General features: G+C 45.0%; 1 protein-coding gene across 3 annotated transcripts in view; it reads left to right on the top strand.

The window, feature by feature from the left end:
• The window catches only part of LOC137562530 (very-long-chain 3-oxoacyl-CoA reductase-like), a 118,015-nt gene extending 99,816 nt beyond the window's left edge, over window positions 1-18,199 (top strand). For all 3 annotated transcript variants that reach the window (XM_068273947.1, XM_068273946.1, XM_068273949.1), the window contains exons 7-11: window positions 235-269; window positions 2,476-2,557; window positions 5,119-5,184; window positions 6,684-6,833; window positions 18,000-18,199. In XM_068273947.1, coding sequence (XP_068130048.1) covers window positions 235-269; window positions 2,476-2,557; window positions 5,119-5,184; window positions 6,684-6,833; window positions 18,000-18,110 — 444 coding nt within the window. In that variant the 3' untranslated portion in view covers window positions 18,111-18,199. The remainder of the gene's footprint in view (window positions 1-234; window positions 270-2,475; window positions 2,558-5,118; window positions 5,185-6,683; window positions 6,834-17,999) is intronic.
• The last annotated feature ends 3,979 nt before the right edge of the window (window positions 18,200-22,178 follow it).

The raw sequence follows: 22,178 nt of genomic DNA, 5'->3' as shown, positions 1-22,178 counted from the left end.
GTTTTAGTTGTAGTAAATTTACCGATATTCTACTTGCCGAAATTGGGCGCCCAAATTTCCTGGCACTTGTTTTTTATGCAAACGTTTACAGAACCACTATTAAAGGTTCCAGGTAAGAACGCAAAGCATTCCATACATTTTTATTTTGTTTATACTACATCTGCACCAGACTCTAACCTGCAATAGCTCAATAAATCTTTCCAATAATTCCTTTCATTTGTTTAATGTTTGTAGATGATTCGTATTGTGCTCCCAAGAATGGAGGAGAGGTAATGATTTCTGAGTTATGATGCCATGAATGAGTAAACCAGAGACCTCAGTTATAAGCTGAGCAGGAACTGATTTTCCTGGTGATAGAACCAAACCGGACAGGTAGAGCAGGAGATGTAAAGCCCCCGACTAACATTACATTGTGGGTTGTGTGGCTTTTCTCTGGGACAAGGGTGTCCAACTCAAATACACAGTGGGCCAAATTTAAAAACTGTGACCAAGTTGCGGGCCAGCTTAGGTGTCTAATTGCCCCCTCCCTCCCCTATACTGTTCCATTGTGTCTAGTGCCCCCCTCCCTCGACTATACATTTCCCTGGTGTCTGGTGGCCCCCTCCCTCGCCTATACAGTTCCCTGGTGTCTAGTTCCCCCTCTACACAGTTCCCTGGTGTACAGTGACCCCCCTCTCTCTCCTATGCAGTCCCTTGGTGTCTAGATTCCCCCCCCCTCCTCTACACAGTTCACTGGTGTCTAGTGACCTCCCTACCCTATATAGTTCCCTCCCTATACAGTTCCCTGGTGTCTAGTGACCTCCCTCCCTTCCCTATATAGTTCCCTCCCTATACAGTTTCCTGGTGTCTAGTGGTCTTTCTCTGTTCACCAACTTAGCGATATATAGGCATAGCGTTCAAGTGCTCACATGCCAAATATAATGCAAAGTGGGGAAACCACTTGCGGGCCAAACTTGATGGCACTGTGGGCCAGATTTGGCCTGCAGACCAGAGTTTGACACGTATGCTCCAGACACTCCAGTTTTCCCCATTTCCCAAAAACATGCAGATAAGTTAATTGTTTGGAGACTTTGAAGCCCCTCTAAAAGAAGTGTAGGAACCAGTTGCAGGATCTTCCTCCTTCACACCCTCATCAAACCTCCAGTCACATCCCCCTTCCCCAGCAAAACCCTCTATGCCACCACTCACTTCACCCTCAGTATTTAAAATGTAGCTGAGACGGGGAGGGAGAGAAACATTATACATACCTGGGGCTTCCTCGATCACCCTCCAGGCTGATCTCTCCCTCGCTGTCCTCCTGCACCGCCTAGATCACCTGGAATCCGGCCCCGAAAGTCCTACGGTCTGGTGCGTTCTGTTGCCCCCATCAGTACGCATGCGCCTGTGCAGTACTAATGCGCAGGCGCATGAACACTCCCAAGAACGGGAGCGTGACAGGGGATCACATGTAGCTGGACTGCTCTGACTGGCCCCAACTGGAGGACTTTTGGGGGCCAGATTCCAGATGATCCAGGCAGCGGAGGAGGACAGCGGCGAGGGAGCCATTAGCCTGGAGGGGGCTAGAGGAAGCCACAGGTATGTATTATTTTCCTCTCCCTCCCAGCCTCAGGTACACTTTAATTATCTTTCACCCCTTCCCCCCACCCAATTAGGCAGAGCAGCAGCAGAGCATTACACTGTACCTGCTTCTGGTGTGAGGAAAGGTCCTCCTCACTCCTCCTTGGAGCAGCTTCTTGCCGGGCAGCCTATCACCGTGCGGCTCCGGTCTCTGTATGGTGCGCGGCTACACCGAATAGATGAGTAAGGACCTGTCCTGCCACCATAAGCAGGTAAAGTATGAGGTTCTACTGCCGTTGCCCTGCCCCCTTAGTTCCCGCATGGAATGGGGGTTGTGAGGGCTATGGGGATGCTCCTGGGGCTTCCGCTAGGAAGGTCTATGGACAGGTCAAGAAGGTAGTTTCTATTTTGACCCCCAGTGGCCCAGCCCAGTTGTCATTTCCCAATCCACAATCACACTTTGCAGCTTATATCATAAACATCTTACAGAAGTGGTAATTGTTCTCCATATTGGCCCATATCCTATAAACTTTTCTCCTGAGTTTTCTCCAAGGAGATATTTTCAGACCTTACTAATAAAGCTCTCAGCATGCAAGAAAATACTCCTAATAATTTAGATGTTACTTTGTGAACCTACTTTTTAGTTATTTTTCCAGTGCTAACTGTTGAAATGATATATCTTAGAAAGATTAAAAATTATCTTCTGATCTTCTGGGAGAAAACTTAGTAGAAAAAGTTAAGGGGGGGGGGGGGGGGGAGAGTTTGGGTGAGGCTGCTTTTTCAAATTCCGCCTTTATGCTTATGTCATGGTATGTGGCGTGCAAAGAACTCCCAAACTAACGTGGCATATACTTACGGAAAGATACAATAGATACATTTTAAAACATCCTGAATTCGAGTACCTTTTTCTCTTCCCAGGAAGAAAGGCCTGATAATAAATATAGCATCGGAAGCCGGCACCCGACCTTACCCGCAGGTCTCCTTGTACTGCGCTACCAAGGTATGGCTAGCCATCTAGACAGAACACTATCTTCTAAACAAGCCAATCTAAAGCTGACCCCCACTAACCAATTCTACCCCTCCACACACACACAGCGTTGGCGATAAGAAACCTAGAAACACTCCTGACCATTAGCGAGTGCCAATGAGATGCTAATATATCTGAGGTGATGCAAATGTATGCACTTATATGCATCTGAAAATGGATGCTGCGTTTGCATTTGATTGGTCCAGGGGTTCTCTAACTGGGTGCTGCGGCACCCTGGTGTGCCTCAAGCACCTCCCATCCTTTGTGTATTGCCATCAGGTAATGCAATCACACATTGATATACAATGCAGCTGCATTACCCGCCAGTTAACCTTTAGTCCTAGTAAGCCGTGGTTGAAGTTGGACATAAAGAGGGGTGCCCGGCGTCACAGTGAACGCCGGTGTCACATGGTACAGGCCCTCACTGTGACACTGAACACATGAGGAGGCCAGGAGCAGTGCTGGCGGAAAAGTGAGCCTTTAACACTGACCACTGGCACGGGGAGGTTGGCAGGGGCAGTGGCGTAGCTATGGAGCTATGGGCCCTGGTGCAAGTTTTGCATTGCCCCCCCCCCAAGCATGCTATGCATAACAATTGATACGGTTCACCAAAACCAATGAATGACAACCACAGTGTCAGAGGTGCAAGAAGGGGATGGGGAACAGTTTAACGATTACTACTATTCAGGGCCAATAGAGAGCTAATGCTGTGGTTGAGGGAGTGCCGCATGGGGCCCCCTCTGGCCCAAAGGCCCCGATGCGGTCCCTACCTCTGCACCCCCTATTGCTACGCCACTGGGCAGGGGACACTATACACTTGAAGGGCAGTCCGGCAAGCAGCGGCACTAGGACTGGCAATAGAACCCTCTCTGACCGTACATCAAGTTACTTTGCTTGTATGTGCTGCTTACCATCCTCTATTTTTTGTGCTCTTTATTGTGACTTTTTGTCACTTTCACCCAAAAAATTGGTTAGGGAGGTAGATTTTTTCACGACTTTAGTGGTTATGATGGAAGAGTTGTCAAAGAGGTATTCACCACTTTAAACAATAATGTTCATTTACTGGTGACTTTATGAAAAGCCAATAAGGCTTTTGTTTGCCGTTTTGACCATACCTGTTGTACACTAGGGTGGAAGGTCAAAAGTGGACAGTCACATGAACACATCACCACTTTTGAATAGGCCAATTGTACTTCATCCATGTAGTATGAGGGCCAATGGGTTTTGAACAGTTTGAAATGGTATATGTCAGAAGTGGGAAAACTTTTTTGCAATTGGGCCAATATCCTCTTGAGTGCGGCCCGCTCCATCTCGCTCCTTCTCCCTCCCTCCCTGTAGACTGTGTGGCCACGCAGTGATTGGGTGTAACTCACCCAATCGCTTATTCCAGTGGCAATCTTCATGGTGACGCGCTGGTACCTAATGATGGCTGGTCACATGATGCCGCCATTGCCATGGATATCGCAGATGAAATGACTGATGGGGTAATGTTACTTCTTGTATGTGCTCTGTACGTATATTTTAAAGAATGGCGAGAAGGAGAGAGAAAGAGGAGGTGAATGCGGCTCCCTATCGGTGGGCCGCCTTCATAGTGATTGCGATCTAAATCCGGCCCGCGGGCCGTAGTTTGCCCAGGACTGGTATATGTCACCTCTCATAGTGCTTAGAAGTGGTAAAATTGGCCAATCATTGGCCAATCATAATTAGATGTGTGTACTCAACCTTAGATTTGGAAAACTGATTGAGAATCTCTGGGGGTTTTCGAGAACACTAAGTCATCACAATATATTGATCCTCCTAATTGTTTATAATCCTTAACGAAACAGAACTTGATGAGTAAAAACATAAATAGCATGATGATATATACATATACAGCACATAGAAATAGAACAATATATAGGTGAAAACTTTTTTGTATAAATATTATGTTATCATGATATTCTGTGGTGATTGTTAAACTCCCCCTTAAAAAAAGCAGTCCTGTCTATAGTCACTTGTTGGAGTTAGTCATGATATTCCTGTTAAACGTGGGCTATTGTGATACCATTGCACTACTTATGCTTGGACTGCATGATTAAAAAGACATACACCCATGTAGACTATACCCACTTTGAAGCAAAGATTGAGTTATTTAGCCAATGCACCAGGAGACGTATTTGGCAAAACTCCAAGACAGAATTTTGCCAGAAGAATCTAATACCAACTGTAAAGCACGTTGGTGGAAATTATACGGTTTGGGTCTGCTTTGTTGCATTGACCCTGGGCAGCATAGAATCACTATGAGTTCTTCATTGTATTAGAGGATACTTCAGGATAATGTGAGATCAATAAGAAGACCAAAGTTCTATTTGATTTTGTAACATGGCAAAAACATATATTCCAGTAAATCTACCAAACCATGGCGGAATAAAAGAAACTGTTGATTCTAGAATAGGAAAAAAAGTCAAAACCCCATTAAAATGCTACTGCAAGCTGGGAAGAGGCTGACTGTAGGCAATTACTGTTTCATATATTGCTCTTTCTGTATCTTGCAGGTCTTTATGGACTTTTTCTCTCGTAGTCTGAACCTTGACTACATTTGCAACGGGATTGATGTTCAGGTAAATTCCCATCATATGCATTCTGCACCTGTGAATTAGGCATTAAGTATTATAATTTAACCTTTCAGTTTTTGTGAGCAGGGACCTACTATTTGCACCTGCTAACCTCCATTAGTGGCCTCTTCACGATATCACAGAGCTAAGAAATGAGTTGCTCCTTCAGAAGTATGAGATAATTGTACAACAGCTAGCATGTCGGTGCTCACAGGACACAGCAAGGCAGTGAGGTTCCATAGGTGAGGAGAACAGACTGATGGGAATGTAGATTGTGAGTATGGGTGTGAAGGAAGGGGAGGTGGAGGGGGATTGGAAAGGAAATAAAGGTGATAGAAGTTGTAAAGAGTGATGGTGGGTAGCTGGGAGTATAGTATGCTGAACGAGGTAGGAGTGGTACTGAAGGAAGTACACTGTGTGGAGGATACCATATACTGGGGTTCCTAGGACAGATGGAGGTGGGAACATAATGGGTGGTGGTAGGACAGAGGACACTTTGGGGCACTTATGCAAAAAAGTGTAAGGAAAAATTACACGAAATAGCGGAAGTCCTAACACTAAACTTGCTAATCAACCGGCCAAGCCATGGCGATAATTAAAAAGCATAGAGTGAGGCCGGTTTCAGATTATAAACCAGCGCAAGCGCGTGTCACTTCCTGGCCAGTGCCAGATGGGGAATACAGCATAGTAACACGGTATTCCCCAAAGGCCTGTTTCTGGCGGAGAGTTGCGGTGCGGCAGAAGCGACATGCGCTTGCAGTGCCTTCCTGCTTCGGGGTATACTGAAGTGCACGGGAGCGTATTGTAAAAAAAAAAAGTCATTTTTTTTAAATTACCCCGCCACGCCGTAGACTAACATGACTTCCAGGCCCATGCAGATCGCCGCAACTCGATGCAGAAGCCGCGTGGTAACGTAGTTCTGGACCTGCGGCGGGGATGTGGCGAAAACGTCACTTGCGTCCTGCCATAGCATCGCAGTATGAAAGTTTCCCAAGGCTGAACCTAGGTTAGTTTAATAGTGCTGACTTTTGATTGCAATGTAACGCCAAGATCTGATGAAAACCTTGTATTTCTGACTGAAGCCAATACATTTCCTTAACTGCTTGCGAATGTCTATGGTCCACATCGATATCTGCGGTGGCTGTGTGAATGTCAAGGTGCTAAATGCAGTCCTCAGTTTGCTGGTGCCGAATGGTGGTTAGTTACCAAGGGCAACAACTTCACCAAATGTTTCAGATACATACAGTAACTGTATCTGTATACCTTGCAAAGGAGGACCTTGCATATCCCAAAAACAATTGTTGGTTTTATTGCTGATGTTAGAATAAAGAATAGATCTTACTGCAACTTATTGTGCGTTGTGCCAACCCTACTGACTCTCTATTGGTGAGGAGCTGATCACCATGGTTATTCACTCACCAAATGAGAATAAGGAATGCCACTACTCCACCCTTCAGGGTTTTTATGCTGTGAACTGGATTTGTCATTGGTATCTGTCTCCACAGTGTGTGATGCCACTTATGGTCTCCACCAACATGACAAAAAATCTGAGGACCAACCTGCTGGTAAAGAGTGCTGACGATTTTGCCCGGGAGGCTCTGAATACCGTAGGCCTGACCAACCGCACCAGTGGCTGTCTCTCCCACTCCATCCAGGTACTTCATGAACATACACATATGTCTACTTGTTTCAAGAACCTGACCCATGAAGATCTTCACAGTTCACCTGTCATAGTTACCTATAGTAGTTAGTTTAGTTGGAAAAAGACATTTGTCCATTGCGTTCAACCAGAAAAATAAATAAATAAATAAATAAATAAAAAAACACCATCCAGAAACCGCACATATCCCAGTTGATCCAGGGGAAGGTGAAAAACCTTACAAGGCCTAGGCCAATTAGCCTTAAAAGGGAAAAATTCCACCCTGACTCCAGATGGCATTCAGATAAATCCCTGGATCAACTCTTCCAGGAATGATCTAATAATTATAGCCGTGGATGCCCTTCAATGCAAGGAAAGCATCCAAGCCCTCTTTAAAAGGAAATATCCATATCCCTCCTAATTAAGGTTCCCTTTAAATATTGAGCTGTAGTCAGTGAAGAGCATCCTAACATAGGTGTTGGGCTTTTCCAGGTGTGAGAGGGCAGTGTGGAGAGCTACACAGATGGCATCCTCAGTCAATCTATTTGTTCGGTAGGCAAACCTGTGTTGCTCTGCTGAAATGGAGGATTTGATGTGCGCGGCTACTAGTCGTTTAAAGCATTTGGCGATGACAGGGATTAGAGCATCTAGTCGGTAATCATTAAGACCGGTTAGTCTTGGGTTTTCCTTTTTTTTTTGAACTGGCAGAATGGTTGCAGATTTCAGACACGAGGGGACTACACCCAAGGAGAGGGAGAGGTTGAATATTTGCGTAAAATCTTCCTCTTGTTTGCCAGCGCAGGCCTGGAGCACATGGCCTTGCAATCCAATCAGGACCAGCTGCATTCCTGGTGTTGATATTTGTGTGTGCCTGCCGCACCTCATTCTGTGAAGGACTTAAAATGACATAGAGCTAAAAATGCAATAATGAATAATCAATATATTTCTGGGCAGCACAGTGGCGTAGTGGTTAGTGCTCTTGCCTTGCAGCGCTGGGCCCCTGGTTCGAGTTCCAGCCAAGCCACTATCTACATGGAGTTTGTATGTTCTCCCTGTGCCTGTGTGGGTTTCCTCTGTGTATGCTGGTTTCCTCCCACACCCCAAAAACATACAGATAAGTTACTTGACTTCCCCCTAAAATTGGCCCTAGACTACAATACATGCCCTACATGATACATACATAGACATAGGACTATGGTAGGGATTAGATTGTGAGCCCCTCTGAGGGACAGTTAAGTGACAAGACAATATACTCTGTACAGCGCTGCAGAAGATGTTGGCTCTATATAAATATTAAATAATAGTAATAATAATTATTAAAATGAGATGTTCCCTTTGTCATCAACCTCTGCAAATTGGACAAAAGATGGCTCTCATTTAGGTGCCTACTAGGAATTATCTGTGTAGGTTGATGGGATGAGGTACCTGCTGGGCTAACCTGTAGTGATGATCACAAATTTCGCATAGTCCTAATTTCGCATTGTAATTGGCAATCACGATGCAAAATTTCAGGAAAATTCATAACAAATTTTGCACGTGAACATAATCCATCCAAAATTTTGTGAAATATTACGTAATTTCGTGCAGACTTTGGCGGTTAATAGCAAGGCCCCCACTGCATGTTATCATCACCAAAATTGCTATGTATGTTACGGGGAATACTGGGAACAAGTAAAAAAAAAAAGAAAACAAGACAAACATTTTTTTTTTCAAAAAGTCCTTGTAATTTTTGAGAAAATCGATTGTAAAAATGTAAAGGAATCATGTTTTTTTTAACTGCAATTTTTTCTGAGTTTAAAAACCATTTTTCCTTTGCATTTTTAAAATTGATTTTCTCAAAAACAACAGTCTTTTTGAAAAGTTCTTTTTTTTAACTTGTTCCTAGTATTTACATTAAAGAGGCACTTAAGCCAAATAAAAAAAATGAGTTCTACTCAGCTGGGGCTTCCCTCAGCCCCCTGCAGCTGTCCGGTGCCCTCGCAGCCCCGCTCCGATCCTCCCGGACTCGCCGGCGACCACTTCCGGTTTCGCCGTCAGGACCCGACAGGCTGAGAACGCGAGTGATTCTTCGCGTTCCCAGCCACAATAGCTCCCTCTATGTTGCTATAGCAGCCCTCTATGCTACTATAGCAACATAGAGGGAGCTATTGTGGCTGGGAACGTGAAGAATCACTTGCGTTCTCAGCCTGTCGGGTCCTGCCGGCGAAACCGGAAGTGGTCGCCGCCGGGACCAGGAGGATCAAAGAGACACGGCAAAGGCACCGGACAGCTGCAGGGGGCTGAGGGAAGCCCCAGGTGAGTAAAACTCATTTTTTTAATTTGCCTTAAGGTTCACTTTAACTTATGCAGCAATTTCAGTGTCAATGTATGCCTATATGAGGGCTTTGCTATTCACTAGTTGGCACAAAATTACACGGAAATTACGTGAGAATTTACGCGAAATTACAAATGTGTCTACAAAATCACGTGAATTTACAAATCGTAATTACCTAAAGGCGTAATTATGACAATTTACACTAAATTTTGCGTAATCGTAATTAGCTTATTACGAACATCACTACTAACCTGTATTCAATTACATAAGTCAGTTACTTTTTATTTTCTACTCTTTGAAGTGTGCACGTCTTGCAGAGCCGGGTCATCCACATGACACATAGGCAGGAGCTTTGGGCCTGGAGAGAGTCTAGGGGCCCAGCTTATGCTAGCCCAGGCCCCCCACCAAATCTTACCCAAAAACCCAGGTGGCCATCAAGGGTGGGCCAAAGTCTTTGCTTGCCTAGGCCTCGTTACACCTTCATCCATCTCTGACGCCTTGTAAAGGGCGGATCACACACCCCTCTCTGCTCAGCTACAACTTGTCCTTAAATGACCATAACTATTACTCAATACTCATTAAAATTTAGTGACCCTTTTACCATCAACCCACGAAACTTGGATGGCGAACAGCCCTTATCAAGATGACCCCTTCAATTTTATTTGTATTGCTTGACGGATTAAAGTGAACCTTGAGTCAAAAATAAAAAATGAGTTTTACTCACCTGGGGCTTCCCTCAGTCCCCTGCAGCTGATCGATGCCCACGTAGAGTCGCTATGATGCACCTGGACCCGCCGGCGGCTACTTCCGGTTTCGCTGTCACCGGCCGTCAGGCTGGGAACGCGAGTGATTCTTCGTGTTCCCAGCTACAATAGCACCCCCTATACTGCTATTGCGGCCTTCCTTGCCGCAATAGCAGTATAGGGGGTGCTATTGTGGCTGGGAACACGAAGAATCACTCGCGTTCCCAGCCTGACGGCAGGTGATGGCGAAACCGGAAGTAGCCGCCGGTGGGTCAAGGAGCATCAGAGCAACTCTATGTGGGCACCGATCAGCTGCAGGGGCCTGAGGGAAGCCCCAGGTGAGTAAAACTTATTTTTTATTTTTGACTTAAGGTTCACTTTAAAGTTTAAATAACTTTACCTGTTTGAAAGCTGTATAACTTCATGTTCTTCTGAGATGATCAGGATTAAGCCTGCATGTTTCTTATCTTATCAACACCGCTTGGCTGAATTGGCCATCATCCCAGAGCTGTGTGTGTGTTTCTCTCCTATAAGACTACATGCCTGCCATCTACTACTCGTTACCTTACTTCAACTTTGCACGATATGTTCCTCTTCTCTAAATATCCTAAACTGTCACCTTACCTTTGGTTATTGTAACACACACACTCACACCTGCCAACTTTTTGAGATAAGAAAGAGGGACACTTAAGCCACACCCCAGCCACACCCCTAGTCACGCATACTATAAAGATTTCATAAGAAAAATGTGTTGTTTTAACATTCAAACCACACTGGTCCTTTCTATCCTTTGAGAACAAGGAATATATCAATTTAAAGGAGGCGAATAAAGTTTACAGTCAATTAACCACTTCAGTCTGCAGGTGTTTTCCCCTGTCAACGCTCCTCCCATTCATTCACCAATAACTTTTTCACTACTTCTCACACGTAAGTGCTGGCCCCCAATTGTCATATGTGCCCAACCCCCTGGTGTCCAGTGCAGCATACTCTACCTGTCCGTTTTAGCCACTGGCTCCGGGCACCGTCCTCCTTCCATACCGGTGCCCCACATGGTTGCCTGAGTAACGTGGATACCTGTGTGATGTCACACATGCACCCACCTGATCGCCCACTGCACCCATCATACCCCCCCTGCCCACCCCTCAGACCCCTGTTTGCACCCAATCACCCCCCTAATCACCCATTAATCACTCCCTTTCACTATCTCAATGCTATTTTTTAGATTAGGTCCTAAACTGCCCCCTGGGGGCTCCTGAACACCCCCCCCCCCCACACACCCTCAGATCCTCCCCAGACCTTCCCCCCCGTGTACTGTATACATCTATTCTCCCCTATAATCACCCACTGATCACCTGTCAATCACCCATCAATCACCCCCTGTCACCATCTGTCACTGCTATCCATCAGATCAGACCCTAACCTGCCCTTTGTGGGCACCTGATCACACACCCTCAGATTGCGTGCAGACCCACCCTCAGATCACCTCCGAAAGTGCATTGTTTACATCTGTTCTCCCCTCTAATCACCCACTGATCACCCATCAATCACCCCGTCACCGCCTGTCACTGCTACCCATCAGATCAGACACTAATCTGCCCCTTGCGGGCACCCAATCACCCGCCCACACCCTCAATTAGCCCCCCAGACCCCCTCTGATCAACTCGCCAGTGCATTGCTTGCATATACAGTGGGTTGCAAAAGTATTCGGCCCCCTTGAAGTTTTCCACATTTTGTCACATTACTGCCACAAACATGCATCAATTTTATTGGAATTCCACGTGAAAGACCAATACAAAGTGGTGTACACAGGAGAAGTGGAACGAAAACCGTACATAATTCCAAACATTTTTTACAAATCAATAACTGCAAAGTGGGGTGTGCGTAATTATTCGGCCCTCTGAGTCAACTGAGTCAATACTTTGTAGAACCACCTTTTGCTGCATTTACAGCTGCCAGTCTTTTAGGGTATGTCTCTACCAGCTTTGCACATCTAGAGACTGAAATCCTTGCCCATTCCTCTTTGCAAAACAGCTCCAGCTCAGTCAGATTAGAAGGACAGCGTTTGTAAACAGCAGTTTTCAGATCTTGCCAGAGATTTTCAATTGGATTTAGATCTGGACTTTAACTGGGCCATTCTAACACATGGATATGTTTTGTTTTAAACCATTCCATTTGTGCCCTGGCTTTATGTTTAGGGTCATTGTCCTGCTGGAAGGTGAACCTCCGCCCCAGTCTCAAGTCTTTTGCAGTCTCCAAGAGGTTTCTCTTCCAAATTTGCCCTGTATTTGGCTCCATCCATCTTCCCATCAACTCTGACCAGCTTCCCTGCCCCTGCTGAAGAGATGCACCCCCGAGCATGATGCTGCCACCACCATATTTGACAGTGGGGATGGTGTGTTCAGAGTGATGTGCAGTGTTAGTTTTCCGCCACACATAGCGTTTTGCATTTTGGCCAAAAAGTTCCATTTTGGTCTCATCTGACCAGAGCACCTTCTTCCACATGGTTGCTGTGTCCCCCACATGGCTTGTGGCAAACTGCAAACGGGACTTCTTATGCTTTTCTGTTAACAATGGCTTTCTTCTTGCCACTCTTCCATAAAGGCCAACTTTGTACAGTGCATGACTAATAGTTGTCCTATGGACAGAGTCTCCCACCTGAGCTGTAGATCTCTGCAGCTCGTCCAGAGTCACCATGGACCTCTTGACTGCATTTCTGATCAGCGCTCTCCTTGTTCAGCCTGTGAGTTTAGGTGGATGGCCTTGTCTTGCTAGGTTTACAGTTGTGCCATACTCCTTCCATTTCTGAATGATCGCTTGAACAGTGCTCCGTGGGATGTTCAAGGCTTTGGAAATCTTTTTGTAGCCTAAGCCTGCTTTAAATTTCTCAATAACTTGATCCCTGACCTGTCTTGTGTGTTCTTTGGACTTCACGGTGTTGTTGCTCCCAATATTCTCTTAGACAACCTCTGAGGCCCTCACAGAGCAACTGTATTTGTACTGACATTAGATTACACACAGGTGCACTCTATTTAGTCATTAGCACTCATCAGGCAATGTCTATAGGCAGCTGACTGCACTCAGATCAAAGGGGGCCGAATAATTATGCACACACCACTTTGCAGTTATTTATTTGTAAAAAATGTTTGGAATCGTGTATGATTTTCGTTCCACTTCTCACGTGTACACCACTTTGTGTTGGTCTTTCATGTGGAATTCCAATAACATTGATTCATGTTTGTGGCAGTAATCTGACAAAATGTGGAAAACTTCAAGGGGGTCGAATACTTTTGCAACCCACTGTATTCTCCCCTGTAATCACCTACTGATCACCTATCAATCACCCCATCACCCCCTGTCACTGCTACCCATCAGATCAGACCCTAATCTGCCCCTTGCGGGCACCCAATCACCCGCCCACACCCTCAGATAGCCCCCCAGTCCCCCAGATCAACTCGCCAGTGCATTGCTTGCATATATTCTCCTCTGTAATCACCTACTGATCACCTATCAATCACCCCGTCACCCCCTGTCATTACCTGTCACTGCTACCCATCAGATCAGGCCCTAATATGCCCCCTGCGGGCTTCTGATCACCCGGCCAAACTTTCACCCGCCCCACCGCAGTGACAGAATTTTTTTTTCTGATCACTGCTGGTACGACTTAATTGTGGCTGAGACCAACAGTTATGCCACACAATACGCAACCGCCAATCCAAGAAGCTACTTTGCCCAGCCTTTTCGGTGGAAGCCACTCCAAGTTTCCGAACGTAACAATTTTTTGGGGCCTTCTCCTTAACATGGGTGTAGTCAAAAATAATGTATTGCGGTCTTATTGGTCTATGCACCCAATACATCACATGCCCATGTTCTCTGCTGTCATGTCCAGGTCACGATTTGAGAACATCCGGCACTTCCGTGCCAATACAACCTGTCATCTAAGAGGCCACCCTGCTTATGACCGGTTCCACAAAATTCGGCCCCTCATAGACCACCTGTCATCAAAATTTGCAGATGCTTATACCCCTGAACAGTCATTTTGAGGCATTAGGTTTCCAGACTACTCCTCACGGTTTTGGGCCCCTAAAATTCCAGGGCAGTATAGGAACCCCACAAGTGACCCCATTTTAGAAAGAAGACACCCCAAGGTATTCCGTTAGGTGTATGACGAGTTCATAGAAGATTTAATTTTTTGTCAAAAGTTAGCGGAAATTTATTTTTATTGTTTTTTTTCACAAAGTGTAATTTTCCACTAACTTGTGACAAAAAATAAAATCTTCTATGAACTCACCATACACCTAACGGAATACCTTGGGGTGTCTTCTTTCTAAAATGGGGTCACTTGTGGGGTTCCTATACTGCCCTGGCATTTTAGGGGCCCTAAACCGTGAGGAGTAGTCTAGAAAACAAATGCCTCAAAATGACCTGTGAATAGGACGTTGGGCCCCTTAGCGCACCTAGGCTGCAAAAAAGTGTCACACGTGGTATCGCCGTACTCAGGAGAAGTAGTATAATGTGTTTTGGGGTGTGTTTTTACACATACCCATGCTGGATGGGAGACATATCTCTGTAAATTGACTATTGTGTGTAAAAAAAAATCAAAAAATTGTCATTTACAGAGATATTTCTCCCACCCAGCATGGGTATATGTAAAAATACACCACAAAACACATTATACTACTTCTCCTGAGTACGGCGATACCACATGTGTGACACTTTTTTGCAGCCTAGGTGCGCTAAGAGGCCCATTGTCCTATGAGTACCTTTAGAATTTCACAGGTCATTTTGAGGCATTTGGTTTCTAGACTACTCCTAGCGGTTTAGGGCCCCTAAAATGCCAGGGCAGTATAGGAACCCCACAAGTGACCCCATTTTAGAAAGAAGACACCCCAAGGTATTCCGTTAGGTGTATGGTAAGTTCATAGTAGATTTTATTTTTTGTCACAACTTAGTGGAAAATGACACTTTGTGAAAAAAAAAACAATGAAAATCATTTCAAAAGGTACTCATAGGACGTTGAGGAGGAGTCTAGAAAACAAATGCCTCAAAATGACCTGTGAATAGGACGTTGGGCCCCTTAGCGCACCTAGGCTGCAAAAAAGTGTCACACATGTGGTATCGCTGTACTCAGAAGAAGTAGTATAATGTGTTTTGGGGTGTATTTTTACACATATCCATGCTGGGTGGGAGAAATATCTCTGTAAATGGACAATTGTGTGTAAAAAAATAAGAAAAAATCTCATTTACAGAGATATTTCTCCCACCCATCATGGGTATGTGTAAAAATACACCCCAAAACACATTATACTATTTCTCCTGAGTACGGCGATACCACATGTGTGACACTTTTTTTGCAGCCTAGGTGCGCTAAGGGGCCCAAAGTCCTGTGAGCACCTTTAGGCTTTACAGGGGTGCTTACAATGTAGCACCCCCCAAAATGCGAGGACAGTAAACACACCCCACAAATGACCCCATTTTGGAAACTAGACACTTAAAGGTATTCAGAGAGGGCCATGGTGAGTCCGTGGCAGATTTGATTTTTTTTGTCGCAAGTTAGAAATGGAAACTTTTTTAATTTATTTTTTTGTCACAAAGTGTCATTTTCCGCTAACTTGTGACAAAAAATTAAATCTTCTATGAACTCACCATGCCTCTTAGTGAATACTTTGGGGTGTCTTCTTTCCAAAATGGAGTCATTTGGGGGGTATTTATACTATCCTGGAATTCTAGCACCTCATGAAACCTGACAGGTGCTCAGAAATGAGAGAGATGCTTCAAAATAGGAAAATTCACTTTTTGCACCATAGTTTGTAAACGCTATAACTTTTACCCAAACCAATAGATATAAACTGAATGTTTTTTTTTTTATCAAAGACATGTAGCACAATAAATGTGGACAAAAATGTATACAGAAATTTTACTTTATTTGAAAAATTGTATCACAGGAAGTTAAAAAAATCATTTTTTTGACAAAATTCATGTCTTTTTTGATGAATATAATACAAACTAAAAATCGCAGCAGCAATCAAATAGCACCAAAAGAAAGCTGTATTAGTGACAAGAAAAGGAGGTAAAATTCATTTAGATGGTAGCTTGTATGACTGAGCAATAAACCATTAAAGCTGCAGTGGTCTGAATGGAAAAAAGGCTCTGGTCCTTAAAGAGAAACTCCAACCAAGAATTGAACTTGATCCCAATCAGTAGCTGATACCCCCTTTTACATGAGAAATAGAATGCTTTTCACAAACAGACCATCAGGGGGTGCTGTGTGACTGATTTTGTGCTGAAACCCCTCCCACAAGAAGCTCTGAGTACCGCGGTACTCTGGGCAAACTGCCACAATGTAACAATATAAACAGAGGAACACCAAGAGCCCCAATAGTGTAGTATGTATTGACAAAGGGGGTAATGACAAAGAGTAATAGTTGTTATACTCACAAACATGGGTCACCAATAGGCAACCACTGTAAAGGCAGGTGGGGAGATTATCCTGACCCCATTTAGGAATAAGAAGTCGCTCTCTGTAGATAGTAGAAAGGGTCGCAACCCTCCACCAAGGGTGGATACAATATTATATAAGAGAGAACAGAGGCGCCAAAAGGATAAAAGGGGTTTTAAAGGAGCTTAAAAGCCAAAACTTGGTAATTAGAGGAGGCAGTGGTGGACTTACCCCCTCCTCAGGCAATAGAAAAAGGAGTTACACTGATCTCTGTCATTTGCAGCTGTAACTCCTTTTTCTATTGCCTGAGGAAGCGGGCGCTGACCCGTGAAACGCGTTGCTTTGTTTTATCTGGAGTTTGTTAATAAATAGACTGAATGTACAGTCGTGTTGTGTCTGCTTGGAGGGGGTAAGTCCACCACTGCCTCCTCTAATTACCAAGTTTTGGCTTTTAAGCTCCTTTAAAACCCCTTTTATCCTTTTGGCGCCTCTGTTCTCTCTTACACAATGTAACAATGTTCACAGACAGGAAATGGCTGTTTACAGCTGTCTAACAGCTAGAAACAGCTAAATAACCTGCCCACAGTAACAATGTCACCATGTAATACATGTCAGAATGCAAATCAGGGAGAGGAAAGATTTTACAATGGCCAAACACTGACTAAATCATTTATACATAATTATTGTAAAAATGAAGTACTTTTTTTATTACATTATTTTCACTGGAGTTCCTCTTTAAGGGGCGAAAAGACTGCGGTCCTCAAGTGGTTAATAACCTCCAGCGAGCAACCTGTTCCTCCTCTGTGGCCAGCAGCGGGGGGGGGGGGGGGGGGGGGGCAAGGTGCATCCTGTCAGTATCCATGTGCCAGTGACCTCACAACCCGTTTCAGCGTATCCACGCCCTTGTCAAGTGAGTCAAGTGAGAGTCACTTGACAAAGGTGTGGATATGCAGAAACTTTTTAGTAAGTGCATTTTATTCTTGCGTGTTTTATCAATAAAAATTGTAATACACTACGGAGCGCTTCTCCATCTTCTTTTTACTTTTCTGCCATAGTTTAACCCTTCAGCCAGGGAAGAGGAGCTGCTGGAGTTGTGTATTTCAGTTTTTTACCACGTGTGTGTTCCAGTAGCGCAAGATTGCACATCTTTACTTTTCAAATCAAGCCTAGCATGCTCTGCACAATCTGTAGAAGTGCTGTCTAGCACTTCTTAATCTGCATCAGTTTAGGAATGGATTTGCACTTTTCTTAAAGGACCACTATCGCGAAAAAAGTAGGCAGTTAAAATCTGACAGAAAACAGGTTTTGGGCCAGTCCGTCTCCTCATGGGGGATTCTCAGTGTTTTCTTTGCTTTCAACAGCATTTCCTGAACAACAGTTGCAAAGTCTAACTGACAAAATATTGTGCAAGTGAGTAAGGAGGCTGGCTGTTATCTTACTATTTTGGCAGTTAAACTGCTGGTTAGAACTGTTTAAGAGGAAAAAACTGTCTGTAATGCTTTGATACATCTGTCCCTCTGCCGTGTCCCAAGAGAAGGGCTATGATTTCTCGAAATAGCGATCAGTTTGGTAGAACATCTCCCATTACAGGCTGTTCATGGCTGCCATTTGTTCTTGGTTGGCCTATGTTTTTGATAAGTGTTTCTATTTTTTTACTTTGTATTGACTTATTGTTTTTTTTTCCCCCAGAGTTACTTGATAGATCTGTTCCTCACAGAATACGTTATGAATTCGAAGATCACAGCTTGGATCGCAACATTCACCTTCCAAACTCTGATGAAACATCGAAAACTAGATTAAACGCCTCCTTTTGGAACTGTCGATAAAGTGTTTTTAGTCTTGTTTTTTTTAATTTTTAAGCACTCTTCAATAAATATTAACTTTAAAAACGTGATGGCTGTTCATGGATTAGAAGAGTGGAGAGGATCTTTCAACTCGAAACTCGCAGTTCGGTTTTTGGCAGAAATTAAAAAGCTAGAGTGAGATTTAACACTCATTAACAAATTTGGTTAATCGTGTGTCATTGCCAGGGCTGCCTTCAGGGCAAAACAGCAGGGACTAGAGTATGGGGCCCGAGTAAGTCTGGGGCCCAATGAACAGTGCAACACACACGGGCTCCAGCTGCTGTGTATTTGTGTATCAGTGGCGTGGCTGCCCTTTGGTCACGGTTTGCCGGTTTGGCTAGCGTATGTGGGGCCCTGTTCTGGCCAGAGTGGTGCAGTTCTCTGGCCAATTCCTGACCTCCCCTTTATGCCAGTTCCCTGGCCTGGCCCTGACATCCCCTTTATGCCAGGCTTATTCTTAAAGGAAATGTTAAGTAAATATTAATGATGTTGAGGGACCAGAAGGATGGGGCTGGGAGAAGCCCCAGGTAAGTAACCCGCCACTTTAAATGTCACTTCATTTTCCTTAAAGTATACATGAGTCACAATCTAACATAAATACAGTATATATAATATAAACGTTGAGAAATTCTCCCCTAAATTTGCTTTAGTTATAGCTTGGAGAGTTTCTCATTTTTGTTGATGTTTACTAAAATTTGCCTTAATTTTTTATTATTACCATATTTTATTTGTGTACCCATTGCACAACAAGGTTTACAGAGACATGTAACTCATATTTTGTAAGGAGCTTAAGTACATCAAATATGATAAATGAATTTGATAAAATATTGTGCAACGGAAATTTGCTATGGTGCTATGATGCCTGTAGAGGGAGATTCCCACCGGCAGATGGAGCTGTGGAGTGCAGACGAACACAGCCTCTGCACAGCCACAGATGCCAACTGGGAATTGTACGAGTAGAAGCAATGCAGGGCAAGATAGCCCTTAAAGAGAGAGAGCACAGAGACAGAATGTATGTGTGTCCACCAATCTAGTCGCCACCCAGCGACGGTGAACACACAACAGTGAAGACGAAGTGGGAAAGCAATCATAAGAGATGGTGATTGCTAACAGCGACACAAGACTGAATAAGCACAGAGATAGAATGTATGTGTGTCCACTAATCTAGTCGCCACCCAGCAACGGCGAACACACAACAGCGAAAACCAAGTGAGAACGCAATCGCAAGAGATGACGATTGCTAACAGCGACACAAGACTGAATAAGCACAGAGATAGAATGTATGTGTGTCCACCAATCTAGTCGCCACCCAGCAACGGCGAACACACAACAGCGGAAACCAAGTGAGAGCGCAATCGCAAGAGATGAGGATTGCTAACAGCGACACAAGACCGAATAAGCACAGAGATAGAATGTAGCAGGAAAGACATAGCAAATAACAATGATCAGAACATCAAGGAAAACAACGCTAGCTAAACGCGAACACCGCACTCATTTGCAACAGCGAACGCGTTTAAGACACGATCACTGCGCATTAGGTGCCCAGTGATAAGCGTGCCACCCTAACTAACCAATGTAACACAAACACGAAATAAAGAACGCGAACGCTTGCTAAACGGTTACCTCACAGAGTCTACAGCAAGCGTTCGTACCAGACAAGACAGACAGATGGGGCTACCAGTAGCAACCGCTGCTCTGGCTAGCACCCCTAAGGCAGAATACAGAAGGAACCACCGCTGCTACCGCTAGAGCGGATGCGATCCAGACAGACAAACAGATGGGGCTACCAGTAGCAACCGATGCTCTGGTTAGCACCCCTAAGGCAGAATACAGAAGGAAGCACAGCCACTACCACTAGGGCGAATGCAATCCAGACAGATGGAGCAGCCAGCAGCAACCGCAGCTCTGGCCTACACTCCCAGACAGACAGAACGATCTCCTGTCGACCACTGCTGGCGACAAGACAATCGAGACAGAACAAGGCAATACAGATAATTCAACCTGACTGCACTAGAAGGGATGCCTAGTGCAGTCCCAAGGAATACTCTAAGATAATCTCTAGCAAACAATAGCAAGGCTGACACTCCAGGAGAGTTTAGCAGGAACAAACCATCATGACCAGCAAGCAATTCTGGGAGCACAAGGTATTTATACTGCAAGCCATCAAAGGAGGCAGCTAGGCAATTTGCATGACAAGTGTATGCAAATTCCTGACCAGCAGAGCAACTCTGAAACTTTGCAAAGTGAAGACAGGTCTCTTTTCCAGAGACCTGCAAAACTCAGACCCAAAGAATCTGCCTGTGCAGACAGCTGAGCGGATCATTACACAGTTTTAGGCAGTGTTTACAAACAAAAAACATGGCTGCTAACCAGCATGTGATAGGCTGAGAGAAGCTCAGTCTGTTACTCACACAGAGCCTGGAGGGGGCGTGGAGAGGGTGTGTATAACTTCTCCCTATCACAGCAGAGCAGCACATTCCTGCCTGAGCCGACAAAGGAAAGAAGATTAGAGTATATAACAGAGATAGTACAGCCACTGTGCAACTAGGAAAGGCTGCAGCAAGACAGACCACATTATAACAGGTATAGGAATTTAAAGGATAGAAGAAATAAGGCTGAAAATTTTATTACAGAGTCTCTTTAAACCACGATGAGGACTTTTCTCTAATGTCAGCAGCTAGATTCTCATGCCGGTACTACAAGGCTGAATCTGTGCCTGGCTTCCCTGTAGACATCCTGGGTAGAGCGCTGTTGTGTAAATACTAGTGTGTTAATCATATAAAGCCAAGAATAAGGCAGGAAGTGGTGAGTTTCACAGCACTAATACTCGTCAGGGCTGAATGATGAAAGAGGGCCTGAATGATGTCAGCAACGTGTCTAATATTATCCCAAGTACAAATAAGGTTATTTAATAACAAAGAAAAAAAAAAAAACAAGGATGCGTTTTACAGCATCAACAGCCAATCAACTGACAGCTTGCATTACTATTACAATACTTAGGAGAAAATGGCAAAATATATGTTTTAGCCATTAACCTCCTGAGCGATAATCCCGAGCTGAGCTCGGGGTACATCGCGCAGGAGGATTTCTCATGCCCTGGTGGGCCGATTTGCATAATTTTTTTTTTGTTACACGCAACTAGCACTTTGCTAGCTGCGTGTAACTTCCGATCGCCGCCGCTCGCCGCCGATCCGCCGCCGCTCGCCGTGCCGTGCAGTCCCCCCCCTCCCCGACCCCTTGCGCAGCCTGGCCAATCAGTGCCAGGCAGCGCTGAGGGGTGGATCTGGACTCCCTCCGACGTCACGACGTCCATGACGTCGGTGACGTCATCCCGCCCCGTCGCCATGGCGACCGGGGAAGCCCAGCAGGAAATCCCGTTCTGAACGGGATTTCCTGCTTGCTCTGATCGCCGAAGGCGATCGGAGTGGTTGGGGGGATGCCGCTGCGCTGCGGCTATCATGTAGCGAGCCCTGGGCTCGCTACATGATTTAAAAAATAAACAATTTAAAAAAATAGTGCTGCGCCACCTCCTGGGCGATATAATTGTATCGCCCAGAGGGTTAAGTTCATTCACTCGTTTTTCCTAGGAACGCACAGCAACTGAGTTTGATTAGCTGATGTGAAACCAGAGCCGGGACAAGGTCCTCCAGCACCCAAGGCTGAGACACCAAAGTGCGCCCCTCCATCCCTCCCACCCCAGCCGTCATACACGGATTGCTATTGGGCTAAGAGGTGTCCCATTGCTCCCAACCCCACCAACCCCTTAATCTCTAGTTATCTGGCTTGCAGTCACTGCCATGTATCCCCTTTTCTTATTTCTCTCTGCTTCAAACACAATAGGGGAATGACAGCTGAGTGAATTGTGCGCCCCCTCCTACACTGCTCCCTGAGGCTGGAGCCTCTCCTGCCTCTGCCTCGGCCCGGCGTGAAACGAATCAAATTGGAGTAGCTGGTCAATAGCCCTATTCGTAGCCTGCATCACAGACTTCCAGAGCTGAAGGTTCCATCGTCTCATAAAATGATG

The sequence above is a fragment of the Hyperolius riggenbachi genome, chromosome 3, assembly GCF_040937935.1.
Source record: "Hyperolius riggenbachi isolate aHypRig1 chromosome 3, aHypRig1.pri, whole genome shotgun sequence".
NCBI classification, from domain to species: Eukaryota; Metazoa; Chordata; class Amphibia; order Anura; family Hyperoliidae; genus Hyperolius; species Hyperolius riggenbachi.
The sequence above is the reverse complement of the archived record's forward strand: the minus strand, read 5'-3'. Positions and strand labels throughout refer to the sequence as shown.